Below are 14,574 nucleotides of genomic sequence, written 5' to 3'. Positions count from 1 at the left end.
AGAACCTATTTCTGCTTCCTGTTTAGGATCCCAGAAGCAAACACAAGTTTAAGATCCACACATATGGAAGCCCAACATTCTGCGACCATTGTGGATCATTGCTATATGGACTTCTACATCAAGGGATGAAATGTGACAGTAAGTAAGTTTTTCTAATGTTATTAAAATGGCCTTTTATATAATCAGTGAAACCATTAGGCACCAACCTTCCTCTTTCCTTGGTCTGGAAAAATTTTGTTTCAATTACAGTTAATTACAGTACCATATATTTTATAATGAATATTTCATTATTGAAGGCTCTTAGTACAACAATAAAAATCAGCCAACTCTTTTCCAGTGGGAAAAATTCTCTAAAAGTATGCTAATGCAAACCATTTTGGTTACTGGGGAGAGGGAAAAAGAAATCTATCAAATCTGATGCATCTGCAGTGTATTTGACATCACAGCCCTGAAGATCATTCTACTTGGGGTGGGAGAGATGAATCCATTGTGGAGATATTCGTGCAGCCTCATTTCTAGCAAAGGGTCCATATTTCATAGTCACCCCTACAACACCCATAATGGAATTTGTATGCCAAGAGCCAAAGTCATCATGGTGTGTAAAGGGGTGCCAAAAATAGAAAATGGTTTAAAAAGCATAGATATTAATTGTACTGTCAGAATGCTGCCATGCTTTGGTCTGGCCATTCTTTGCTATTGCCCCACTTCCCCAGACTCCTCAAATGCACTTCCTATAACCATTGCCTTGATGTCCTCTTCTCCAGCATCATCCCCCATCCCTTCCAAAATGGCTGCCTCCTGGTCCACTCAGTGTCGAAGTCAATAGTGACCACGTCATGGCCACATATTGCACCCTCTCGCCTGTCCCAATATTCCGTGATCTCTTGTGTGCTATTGACATGATCTGTTATCTCCTCGGAATCTTGTCTTCCCCTGAGATTCTTGTCTTCTCATTTCTTTTCATAGCTCCTGTACTGTTCCCAGAATATTTATTGTGGTGGTGAGGGAGGGGAGTGGAATCTCTCTAGCCCTCCAGTCCTGTAGCTTGTGTCTCTAACATTTCTTGCTTGATTTATTATCACTGATTTAACATGATTAATATTTGAATTCTGTATCTTCCATTCCAAACCTTCCACTCCCCCTTTTCTTTGTCATTGAGCAGATCATCACCCTTAACCTGTCACCAAGCCAGGTAACGTTCATATAATTTTTAGCTGCCTTCTCTCTAGATCACATATCCAGATCACATTTCCAAATCCTGGCATCTCTTCCTCCATTACATCTGCATGATCAACCTTTTCTCTCATTTTGTGTCTCTTCCCTCCATGCTAGTATAGAAATTGGCAAAAAATATTTACAGTTCTGTATTTACTTAATAAGCAAGTTGCCAATTTCTGTATTGGTTACAGTAATTTATAGCAAATATTCTAATATTTTGGATCGAGTCTTTATTCCACGGACTCTTTGTTTTGTCTGTTTTACATCCCATTAATAAGATATGTTTAGGTGACTGGAGATGAGATTGGTATTTTGTTGTTTTTAATTGTATTTATAAAGAGAGACATTACATTTTGGTCAGTTAAAGTATTACAGTTAATCAAATGTTATACAATAAATTAGACATTCATGCTTACTTTATGCATTTAGCATAAATATATGGATTTTTCACACAAGCCGTCATTTTCTGAACCCTTTTTTTCCTGATATACAGCTTGCGACATGAATGTTCACAAACAATGTGTAATAAACGTCCCAAGTCTGTGTGGAATGGATCACACAGAAAAAAGAGGAAGGATTTTTCTGAAAGCTGAAGTCACTGGTGACAAACTGCAAGTCACAGGTAAAAAAAAAATGTTTTGGAAATTGGTAAAAAGAAGAATTTAATTTGCATTTTCCTGGGTTTTGTAATAACCAACAAGTTACATGTGCAGGAATTATTTGATGCCTCTTTATTTGGAGTAAATGAAATCTAGGTCCATTAAAGAGAATAACAAAACACCCCATTAATATCAGTAAGTCAAGAATATCATTCATTATGTACTTTAGTCTAAGAAATATAGTTATTATTTAAAAACATATTTGTTTGAGAGACATAGACAAGTTTCAAAGAAATAATAGTGGCTCTAAATTAAGTCAGGGACATTAACGTTAAAAATACTGTGAAATCGATTTTTTAGAAATCCAAAAGTTACTGAAGACAAAGCAAAAAACTGTTAAGATTTCTTCACTATCTAAAAAATTATTTCCTACAGTTCATGCAAAGTCAATTTGGATCTGGTTTCTAATACTCTTCCAAGCAAAACATAATTGTTTTAAAAAATGACATTCTGGGGGGAAAAGGCAGTGTGTTGTGTTGAAAATATTTTCTTAGACATGTAAAGTGCTATGTTTGCTTTTTTTCCCCAGCCCCAGATTGTTGGGAATATACTCAATTTATGCACCATGGAGGGGTTTAAAAAATGGTGTTTTGCAAGTTTGGGCTAAAGTGTGCTGTCAAGTAGGCATATATTCCTTTTGTTAAGTTCTGTGGAGATTCCTCATACATATAAGAGAATTGAATTTGGTTTTTAGTTGCTGAGACATTAACAAACAACATACACATCCTTTGCTCTGTAGATAAATTGTCTAATTTTTATAATTTAACTAGGCGTGACTAACCGTGTACATTAATCCTGAAGTGTTCACACCATGGTGACAAATGTTACAATTTGTTCCTATTTGAAGTAAATTCATTGGGTTCTCATGTCCGGAATACTATGTGCAGTTCTGATTAAAATGTATGTGCAGTAAGGGGCTGGTATGCCTGAGCCCTTTTCTCCTGTACCTCATAGCTAATAAAGATCATGATAATGAACCAATATGTAAAATAAATCTAAAACCAAATAAGTTGTTGTGCCCTCATTTTCCAGACAGTTCCATACATTAATAAAAACAGATGTCAGGACATTTAATTAAATTTACTGCGTTCATTGAAAACTATAGAATTTATTAAATGTGACATTATTTGGGAAGTACCTGCAGTGGTAAGCAGTAATAGAATCTTAGCCCCATTTTAAGTCAATAGGTATTTTTCCATTGACTTCAACAGGATCAGGATCTCTCCAGTGAAAGGATCTGTAAAGCAAGCATATAAGAAACATTTACAGTTAAAGCAGGCAATGGAAAAATTGGCCTTCAGAATATGAACTTTGTGACCCTTTGGGCTTTAAGAAGGTAGTGCTGGACCTTTCCTTATTGCTCTTTTGTGGTGATGTGATGGGGAATTAATTTCAGTTCTGAGGCCACCACAGTGCTGGAGGACTATAAGGATGTCTCCATTTTTCTCTGTTTCCTGGCTATAGCGAAGTATTAGTTATTGCTCTCCTCATATGTGGGTATTGAACATAGTCGTTGTCTCACCTTTGTCCTCATTGAGTGCCAAACTGTGCAGTCTATCAAAAATACTGTAAATGATAAAGGATATTGCCTTCAGTTTTCACTTTTCGTTATATTTCAGAATAAGAACACATTCTAGGATTTCTTGTCAGGCTGTTTATCATAACAATTTCTGAATTTTCAAGACTTTTACAGGACAATCAAGATTTTTCCCGTACATACATACATACCTACATCTCTTCTTCATTTTGGTACCGGACCACCTAAGATGATATTCTTTCAAATCTTTTAACAGACGCTAGACAGGAAAATAAGAAAAAGATAATGTAGAACTATAAAAGGTCAGAATAGAACCCATGTGATGACTAATTGTAGCTAACTTTTTCCACTGGATTCCCCACTGATGTAGGAGGAGTAAACTTGTCCAAGGTGCTGTTATTTAGTCAGTGTTACTTTTGCTAGTCAAGGCATTTCGTAAATGGTAATGCAGGATATCTAATTTTAACTGTACCATCTAGAAGAATTGATTTGAAAATTGTAACACTGAAGAATTTGAAAATCTGTATTAATTTAGGCCATTGATCAGAAGGATATTTAATCCTGTACCTAACTTTAAAGCCTTATTATAAAAATAAGTCAACATAGCACTTAAAATGCATGCTTCAATTTCATTGTCTCCAGTGGAACTTAAGCCCATATTTAATTGCTTTTCTGAATAGGGATGATTTTAAACTAAAGTTATTTTGAGGACTTCTTAAATACTGAACAAGGAGCAGTGATAACAAGTAGTTTTATTTCATAACACAGGTTGAGCTTCTCTAGTCCGGTGCTCTCTGGTCTGGCAACATCCATGGTCCAACATTATTTTGATTAACTGGATGTCCACTTACCTTGGATGTGGTCAAATTTCCGGCAGTCCCATAATGTGTTTTCATAGCCACCAGTCCCGGCTCTAAGTGTTCTGTGCTGTTATTTAGTTCTTATTTAGCCATAAATGTCTGCTAGGCACCCAGTAAGCAGTAGAAGTGTTGGTAATGCTGCTAGACAATATTGACCTCCCATGATTCAGCAGATTCTCTGGTTCCGCACCCATCAGGTCCTAGAGAGATTCAACGTGTAATTTGTTTAAGAATCCCATCTAGAAGCTGAAATCTGTGCTAGATTAATTACTTTTAACCTCTCATAGTACTTTGACTAGAAAGTAAGATGCCTAAATTTAAAGACATTTCAAAAGGTCAGTTTCAAAATCCTGCCAACTCATCAATTAACCATGATCTAGAGACATTGTTAATATTTTCATCTTTTTATGCATTGTGAATTTGATTCTGCTGCATTTAAAATCAATAAACTGAACTCCCATTGTTTCCAGTACAACAGGATCAGATTCTTTGTTAGCTTTTTACATGATAAATGTCTCTTCAAAGTTTCAAGTAGGGGTAAAATGATTGTGGCTTCTGCAGATGCTGCTGGTTGATTGCACATGCATCATCATGTTGAAGAAACATAGAAGATTCAGTCACTTGTTCCCTGAGCATTCAATATACAATTTTTGTAGTTTTCAAGCATCTCAGCTTTAAGAAAAGTTTCTAAGCTTAAAAAATATAGCAATTGTTGTAGGGCAGGAGGCATTACTGTATTGAGAGCTAATTATTACAGAACTTCAGTGAGCTTCCAAGTTCACATGTGCACAAGAGTATTTGTTTGCAGTATTGTGGTCATGTAGGTCCCAGGCTAGTAGAAAAGATAAGATGTCTGTAACTGGACCAAATTCTGTTGGTGAAAGAGGCAAGAAGAGCTCCTCTGTATGGCTTGAAACTTGTCTCTTTAATCAATAGAAGCTGGGCCAATAAAATATATTGTCACCGAGTTTATCAGAAATTGGAAAGATTTGTCTGTTACTTCAGCATATAAACATTTCAGTGAAGAGGAACAGTTTATCTACACAGTCGTATAAAGGTATCTGAAAAAAATATTCACTATGCATAATAAGTATGTAAACATATAACCATGTAAACAGTTAACTGATAAGTCTGGACTTATCAGTTAATGTTCATGATTACACTCAGGCTACTGCTCTGCTCCTACGGAGTTGGTTGCCACCCCTGCACTGCTGCCTCTGATATAGAAGCAGCAGTGCAGGGGTAGCAGCCAGCTCCCTAGGAGCAGGGCTGCAGGCGGGAGCTGGTATGGGCTGGGAGCCAGCTTATAAACTAGCTCTTGGCAAGCTAGCTGCTTCCCCGCACTGCTGCCGCTGATACAGATGCAGCAGAATGGGGCAGCAGCTGGCCCCCTGGGAGCAGGACTGACAGGTGGAAGCCGGGATGTGCCGGGAGCTGGTTTCCGGTGCACACCAACTCCAGGGGACCTGGCTGCCACTGCAGTGCATACAACCACTGAGTTTTTCAGTGATATCACAGTTACATTATTACCTGCTTTTTATAATGAATCTAAATCCAAATAAGTGGTTGTGCCCTCATTTTCCAGATAGTTCCATACATCAATAAAAACAGACATCAGGACACGTTTAATTTTAACTTTCCTTTGCCAGTGATGAAGTGGTCAGGAACAGACTAGTGCATAACAGCAGAATGCAATTTGGTAAGAGTTAAGAAGGTGTTGGACAGAAATCTGTATTGCCCACTCTCCTGTCCATATATTGTCTCTCTCTTTTTAATAGCTAGCTAAAAATATTTTGAATGGACAGAAAGACTTTATTATGGAGCTTCATTAGGGAAGCAAAACAGATTATTGATTTGAAGCACAAAATTATCTAGCAGCACAGGAGAAATTCAGGAAATAATATTCTGTTTAATTCCAAGCTAGATGGGTTGTAGCTTGTACGTTTGAAAGAAAGCTTTAGTATGTTTCTTAAAATTAATTGTAAATATTTTAAGTACAAAATGTTTGTTCAAACAGCATCCCAGTGTAACAGTGTGTATTGCGGAGAATTTCTTCTTTAGCACTTTCTCATTCTTTATTCTAATTGAGTTAGTTTGACCAGCAGCAGATGTGCTTGCAGTATTTGCAGCAAAGAATTTGCTGCTTCCGCACTTGTGATTCTTTACCTAGTTATTAACTTCAGCTAGCTGCTTGGATTCACTAATGCCATGTAAAACAATTTTTAAAGGACATTAGCCTCAAATTCTTTTATGTTAAATACAGTGGTCTTCAATAGAAGATTGTCTAGAATGCAGGAATATGTTGCATCTGAATGTCCTCTGTCTCATGTAGGTTCTTGATAATGTGATTGAAATTAGAATTCAGACAAAATGTTTTGCAATTTGCATCCAGTATGCACTGGGCATAAAAAACAATTATTTGTTAAGCAGCAGCATTGTGATACAATGTCTCAAAAACTTGAATCAGAGGGGTAGCTGTATTAGTCTGGATCTGCATAAACAACGAGAAATCCTGTGGCATCTTATAGACTAACAGATTAATTGGAGCATAAGCTTTCGTGGGCAAAGACCCACTTTGTCAGATGCATGTAGTGGAAATTCCAGAGGCAGATATAAATATACAGGCATGTGAAAAGAGTACCAATCAAGAGTAAGGCTAGAGATAACAAGGTCAATTCAGACAGGGAAAATGAGTCCTACTTCTAGTAGCTGCTGTGGAGGTTTGAACACCAAGAGAGGAGAAACTGCTTTTGTAGTTGGCTAGCCACTCAGTCTTTGTTTAATCCTAAACTGATAGCATCGAATTTATAGATGAATTGTAGCTCTACAGCTTCTCTTTGAAGTCTATTTTTGAAGTTTTTTTTGTTGCAGGAAGGCTACTTTTAAATCTGCTACTGTGTGTCCAGGGAGATGGACGTATTCTACAGGTTTTTGTATATTACCATTCCTGATACCTGATTTGTATTTATTCTTTTACGTAGGGACTTCCAGTTTGGCTGATGTATATGGCAGAGGGGCATTTCTGGCACATGATAGCATATATTACATTGGTAGATGTGCAGGTGAATGAGCCAGGGATGGTGTGGCTGATGTGGTTAGGTTCCGTGATGGTGTCGCTGGTGTAGGTATGTGGGCAGAGTTGGCATCGAGGTTTGTTGCTGGAATTTGTTCCTGAGTTAGAGTTACTGTCGTGTGGCGTATAGTTGCTGACTCTACAGTATATATAAACTATAGTTGCTGACTCTACACTATATATAAAAACTTGACTGCACCTAGAAGTTTCTGTCATAGTTTTATAAGCCTAGATATTTTGGATAGCTCACTTAAGTATCATCTAGGTTTCTGGCTGCTCAGCAGAGCTAAAAAAGCTAAAAGAGAGGTTCAGCATATGGGAGGAGTATCTAGACTGGGTCAGGAGGTTGGGTATAGGAGGGACTCATAGGGGCTCCAGATGAGTATACAAACCCAGGGTGAGACTGGGAACAAGGGGTTTGGGATGTAGGAGGGGGCTCCAGGCTGGGGCTTAGTGGTTCAGAGAGTGGGAGAGAGTGCAGGGTTTGGGCTCAAAGAGGGAGTTTAGATGCGTGAAGCTACTTGCGTCAGGAGGTTTGTGGTGCCAGATCCAGGTGGCACTCACCTTGGAAATGGTGACATGTCCCTGCTGCTTGTAGATAGAGGTGCAGCTTGGTGGCTCTGCACACTGCTCTCCACCCATGTAGCATCCAGTGGCTGAGGTTCTTGGTGTCCCATGCCAGTTGGACTATAAACTGGATATTCAGAAATTAGGATGTTAGATAATGTGTAATTTAATACTCGTGTAACCGCTTGAAATCTTATTGGTTACACAGCTATTAGATAGTCCCTAGGGAACCCCCAGCCATCCTGCGCTGCTGCTTCTGTATCAGAGGCAGCAATGCAGGATGGCAGGCAGGAGCTGATCCATGAGGGGAGCCAGTTTAAAAAACAGCTCCCCAAGCAGACCAGTTGCCTGTAGCCCCACAGAGCAGGGCTACAGTAACTATTTGTTACAGAGCAGAATAACACTGCTTTTACTGTATTTACATTTTAAGATATAAGTAATAACGAAACATGGCTTTTTTAATATTCGTTCATACTGGAGCTCATATACACTGCTTTCTGATAACACACAAATGTAAAGTGTTAACTTTTAAACATAGAGAGATCATAAAATATATTTACCAGACTTGGACATAATGAAGTGGCGTAATACAATTGTGAAAATGAATTTTCACAATTCACAGATTTTTATTTGAAAAACCATTTTCCAAAATGTGAGTACAGGAAAGTTGTAAAAGTATTTTTTTTATTCTGGGTTGTTAAAGTTTTCAGTATTTGTTTATTGTAGAACATGGACAAAAATATGTTTCAAGTGAAGTTTTTTCTTAATCACCATTTTAGTGAGTGCATTTGTCAAATACTGTGACAACCCTGTTTATAGGAAAGCATTTCCAGCCTACAATTAATAGTTCTCTGGATGCCAACGCAAATGCTTGTTATGGTTTCTCAATGTATATAATAATTGTTATACCATTTGTGCTATTATGATTAAAGGCTTGTCAGCATTTCCGTTGTCATGGGTCCAGAATATGACTTGAAATAAAAATGTCAGTTGGATCCTTGAAAGCAAATTTTTTTTTTTAAAGCTATCTAATTCAGGACATATGGGATTTTGGATTCTTTTTGTGTCTTTCACCCCAAAAAACCTTCTTCTGGAGCTTGCTATATATATTTTTGCTGTATTGACATTTTGTATTTTTAATACCTCTTCTGCCAGAAATGTGTTGCCTCTAAAATGAGTTCAAACCTTGTCCTATAAAAGCTTTTGAAGAAAGCTCTTTCACAAGAGTTGGCAAGAGGGGTCCCACAGCTGCGAGCCTCAACGAATTTGATGAATATATCATCAGGACACTTGAGGCGTAGAAGTACAATAAAGGGATGCTTGGCACCTGCTGTATAGGACTTGGCTGGAATTTTTGTTTACTTATTTATTTTGATACACACTGTATAGACATTGAACTCCCGGGGCTGGCATTTCCAGATGCTCCTCCTGTCGTGCATCCTGTTATGGTTGTTAAGTAACTTAGACTTTTGCTGAGTTTGTATCCTTCCAGTGATCTGTTTCGGTTGTCTATAAAACATTTGTTATTTTAAACACACAAATGGCACCTCTGATGGTTGGCACACTGTACACACCGTACTTAAAATTCTCAGCAACCCTTGCTGTCTTAGGCCATGTCTCCACTTGCCATGCTGGAGATTGATCTGCTGGCATTCGATTTAGCAGGTCTACTAGAGACCCGTTAAATTGAACGCTGAGAGCACTCGGGTCAGTGCCTGTACTCCTCTGTTCGCAATCAGTCAGGGAAGCCAACAGGAGTGTTGGCTCCCAATAACCTCCCACTGTGAAGATGGTGCCAAGCTCAGCTTAAGGTATGTGAATGTATTTTAAGCCTATCTTCCAGGTCTAGAGTAGACCTGGCCTTAGTAAGCAAAACAGTTTGAGCCTGCAGTATTCATAGCCATTGTGGGACAGTGGTGGCCGGTGATATTTCTTAGTGAGGTCTCCTTGGGAGGTTGAAATTTGGGAGTCAAGTTTTGTTGAGTAAATAGCTTTGAGTACTTTATTTAGGCAATAAGGATGTTCAGGTGGCTTTTGTTCGAAAAGGGGGCTGTTTCACATATGTACTTGCTAATGTTGTAACTTTCACAACTGAATATTATTGGGCCGGGGGGGGAGAGAGGGACTTGAACCAGATGGTAATGCCTCGTGGCTTAAGCAGTGCATTTTAAAAAAATTTGAGCAACCTGGAGAATATTGACTGGATTGATGCAGATATATTTCCATGTACAGACACTTCCCGAGTTATAAGCATCTGACTGAATATCTGGACATACAAGCAAAAAGGTCACCTTTTGCTGCTGGCTGGAGGAGCAAGGGTAGTTGCTGAGCCCATGACTAGAGAGAAGTGGCTTTGAAGGGGAAACCGTCATTTCTGTCTAGCCACAGCTCCCGCTTGCTTCTCTGGAGTCCTCTGTCTTTCGCTTACACCACCCACCACCTCTTGGGTGTGATGACCAGGGAATGGGACTGGCTGCAAGATCTGACACAGAGCCTGCGAGGCGGGGGGTGGTTGGTGGTTGGGGCTAGCTTCAGAAGCCCCAGAGAATGCCCAGAAGTCCCTTTCAGAATCTCTACCTACCTCCTCATCCTCTTCTAATTAAACCTTAAGCACCAGCATTCATGGTTAAGTTAAAAAACAAACAAACCCAACCACCCCCCATTCTACTGTTTTTCATTGCAAATGTACAGTATTTTCAGCTACATTGTGGGTTAAATACACTTTTGGGGGGCTAATTTGGGAACCTAGCTACTACCATTTATAACATTGCTTCTATGGGTGTAATTTACCAGTCCAGTTGGGGCAATGCTGAGAGTGTCAAATCAGGGTGAATTGCTTAAAACCAGGGCTACTAACCACCCAAGACTGGAGTCCTTCCCTATGAGGCACCAATCCAGTCACACAGCACTTCAGCATCCATCCTAGCCAGCAAAAAGCCTCACAGGCAAAACCCCTTAGGCACCCCAGGTTTCCCTGTGCCACAACCAGACCCACAAATTACACAGGTGAGAGGTTGTAATACCAATCTCACCAACTCCGAACAGGTTCTTGCAGTCCCAAAAGACCAGCCATAGTCCCAAGTCAATTTATACCTCGGATCTTACCCAAAAGAGCACGCTGTGCCAGTCCTTTAGAATCTAAAATCTAAATGTTTATTAATAAAAGAAAGAAAAGGTTGAGAGTGAGATTGTTAAAGAGAATACATTATACACATCAGTCACCAAGTTCTTGATGCAGGCTCTTAGCAGAGATGTGACAAATGGCCAACTTAAAAGTCACTGGTGTACATCCTATGTCAGGATGGGTCAACAAATCCTTCTGGATCCTCTGTCCATACCAGAGGTGCTTCTGAAACAGAGGGCAGGAGTGAAGACAAGATGGAAGCAGCCTCATGATACTTTTATAATCTTCCCAGGTGGGGAGAAAACCTATTGCTCTCCTGGTACCTCCCAAATTGGAGCTGATCACATGATCAAGTGACGTGTCTCTGTCTCTCATGCAAGTGGCCATGATGTACTTGATGGTCTGCAGATTCCCAGATGCATTCGTCGGGTGTTTATTGGCAACCTTGAGGGCCTTTGTCTATGCAGCATCATCGCTAACTAGCGTAACTATTCTTCGGATAACCACTCCTCACAATAGGTGGTCGAAGCCTATTGATTTCTCCCAGACAGAGAACATTTAAGTACAAGTAGAGACCGTATTCATAACTTCACATATAAAAATCATACAAGTAGATGAGTAGTATACATAGAATCAGCACAGCATGCACTTTCATTTGATACCTCACAGGGCCCACTTTGCACAGAATTTGGGGCAAGCACACAACAGGGGGTGCAACAGAGACCTGTCTGCTCACATTAATATCCAATAATGTGACAATTGGAAAATGCATTCCATGTCCCAAACAACCAACTTGCAAATGAACATTTGGAACGCAACCCACTTGTCAGTTGGGGACTTCCTGTAATTTATTTAGTTGGGACTTCCAGATAAGACCTTTAAAGCAGAACTCCTGGTTAGTGTGCATGAAGATTACAGACCTTGTGGTACTTATGAAAAATTGTGCAGGAATCCTCTCTTTGTTTTAGCCAAAATTTCCCCTCCCATACACTGCTTAGCAGAGTGCTGTGCATCAGGTAGTGCCAAGTATCCAAGTTCTTACCCTAGCAGGCTGCAGTATACTGAAGCTTCTTAGAGAAGCTTTATGAAGTATTTTGTGGAGGCAGATTGCTATCTGAATGGAAGATGACTGTTCTTCTTTATAGGTTTAAAACTGAGTAAGTGCCAAAAAATCTGGAGATAAAGTGGTCTTGGACAGGTTTAAGTTATGTTGCCCTTTCTGATACAGAGTGTAGTTTTTGGATGTGAAACCAAGATGCTTGAACTTTGATTTAATATTTGGTTACCATGAACAGAATGTAAACACAAATATGTGTTTCTTAAGCAGCAGCCCAGCCTTACATGGTCTTCACACACAGCTCAACTCAGACTAACTGGGGATGACCAGATGTTTCAAAAATCCAGGACATCTTTGTAAAAATTACTATATGGGTAGGTGATTAGGATTATTTCCACAATTTAGGAAGCTTTCTGGTCTGTCCGGAGTTGAGATCAGGAATGAAGGAAGGATTCAGAAGGTATGACCATCCAAAAGTTTGTTTGGAGGATTATATTAAGCTTGAAATCTGCCTTTTTTGTACTCTCTTCTTTTTCTGGACATTTGCTGCCATCTTTTTACATACACTGCATATTGATACAGGCTTTCAATTATTTGGTTTATGACTAGTATCTAGAGAGCCCTTGCTTTACTTAACAGTAACACACAAGTCATGTACAAAAAAATAGAAGGGAAAGTTATGACCAGGTATTGGAGCTCTTCTGAATGTTATTTGATATGTAGCTTTGTTATGCTTTGGGTATAGATAAAAGGACAGTTTCAAAATCAGTTCTATTGTGTGATCCAAATTTGAGCCATTTGTCTCTTGACTTTCTATTATGTAGCTGTGCTTTCATCATAGCCCACTCTAAGGATTGGGATCTATTAGAAAAGCACAAAGCTTGACCAGTATAATAGGAATAACAGAGAGATTCATACTCTCCTAATAGAAAATACTGTTATTGTTGACATCAGAGTACCAGTTCTACTTTTCACACTTGTCTGAAGTTCAGTGAAATGTTAAACATGCATTCAGCAGTGATTTATCTCCCACGGAGAAGAATGATTCACCCTGCATCCTGGCTGCTGCAGTTAAAATACAAGTTTCTTCTGATGCTGAATCACTGGCTGTTCTGCAGGAGGTACACAGTTGTCTAAAAATCTGTACTTGTCAGTCTTTGGATAGCTTTTTTTTTTTTTTTTTTTTTTTTTTTAAATGAGACCTTACGGTCCTAAGTGATCAGGCAAAAACTACTTCTCTTTGTCAGATATTGGCTGATGAATGTGTTACTGAAGCCTAATAATCTTTGAGACTAGCTAGATTAATTCACATTGGCTTTATGAGCACATCTGAAACAAACCATGAACATGAAAAGAACACAGTTGTCTTGGAGGGCTGCAAACCCGCAGTGCCCCTCAGAAGAGTGGAAGCAAATTATTGTAAAGGTTGCTTCAGTAATATTGCTTTAATGGGAAGAGAAATCAACAGTGACAGGGCAGCTCATTTTTTCAGCAGCATTTTAATTGCTTCTAATTATAGAGTTATCATTTTAAGGGTAATAGTATTTGCTATGAAATTAGCGCCAGAAATGTTTTCTTGTGCTGAAAAGCTAATGCAGTGCCTTTTGGATTGGATTCACAAGTAAGGGTTTGCATCATGTTTTCCAAACACTGTCTTTCCAAAAAAATTCTGTGTCCATTAGGAATCGACAGAAGAAATCACCTGGGAAAGTTGTGGGAAATGAGCTTACTGCAAAACTGCCTGTGTTTCACAGGTGAAATTTAAATTCTTTGTTCTCTCCTTTTTTATGTATGCACTGAAGGCAGTTTATTTTAAAAGTTAATCCAACAGTAGGAGGAAAAAAGAAGGGCTTGTGGTTAAGGCACAGGATGGATCAGTAGAAAACCTTGCTTCTGTTCCCAGTTTTGCCACTGACTTCTTGTAATACTTTAGACAAGTCACTTAATCTCTCTGTTTCTCACATGTGCAATGAGGTTAATTCTTTCTCTCGTGCATCCCACGGAGGGCTTAGTCCTTGGCACTCTGAAGGTTCTTTGAGTTCTGCAGATTGAGGATGTCATAAAAGAGCTATATATTATTATACATACAGTAGCTGATTAATAACAGTTAATTGGATTGCTTTACATTTTCCTTCACAATTAATTTTCTTTAATTACATCAGAGACCAAACAGAGAAATCAAAAGAGGTCCTGGACTGCACAAAAGAGCAAATTACATGCTAGTGGATGATTCCATAATTTGCTCCATTGGCTTAATGTGTCTGATGGTGTTACACCCATAAGGCTGTGAAACAAGAAGGTTTCCGCTCCTGAGATTCAGCAGGAAGAAAATCCTGACATTAAAGGCTTTGCTCAGGCTTTTTTATTATCGATTTTAAGACTTAGAAAACTAGCAAGTTCTTAAATGGATAATGCCTAGAAACTGGCTTCCTATTAAGCAAATGCAGGAGTTAGGTTGAGAGGTCCAAGAGAGACATGG

General features: G+C 38.9%; 1 protein-coding gene across 2 annotated transcripts in view; it reads left to right on the top strand.

The window, feature by feature from the left end:
* PRKCA (protein kinase C alpha) overlaps nucleotides 1-14,574 on the top strand; it is a 359,001-nt gene that overhangs the window by 248,658 nt on the left and 95,769 nt on the right. For both annotated transcript variants that reach the window (XM_075903949.1, XM_075903950.1), the window contains exons 4-5: nucleotides 27-138; nucleotides 1,712-1,840. In XM_075903949.1, coding sequence (XP_075760064.1) covers nucleotides 27-138; nucleotides 1,712-1,840 — 241 coding nt within the window. The remainder of the gene's footprint in view (nucleotides 1-26; nucleotides 139-1,711; nucleotides 1,841-14,574) is intronic.

This window comes from Pelodiscus sinensis, chromosome 20 (assembly GCF_049634645.1).
Source record: "Pelodiscus sinensis isolate JC-2024 chromosome 20, ASM4963464v1, whole genome shotgun sequence".
NCBI classification, from domain to species: Eukaryota; Metazoa; Chordata; order Testudines; family Trionychidae; genus Pelodiscus; species Pelodiscus sinensis.
The sequence above is the reverse complement of the archived record's forward strand: the minus strand, read 5'-3'. Positions and strand labels throughout refer to the sequence as shown.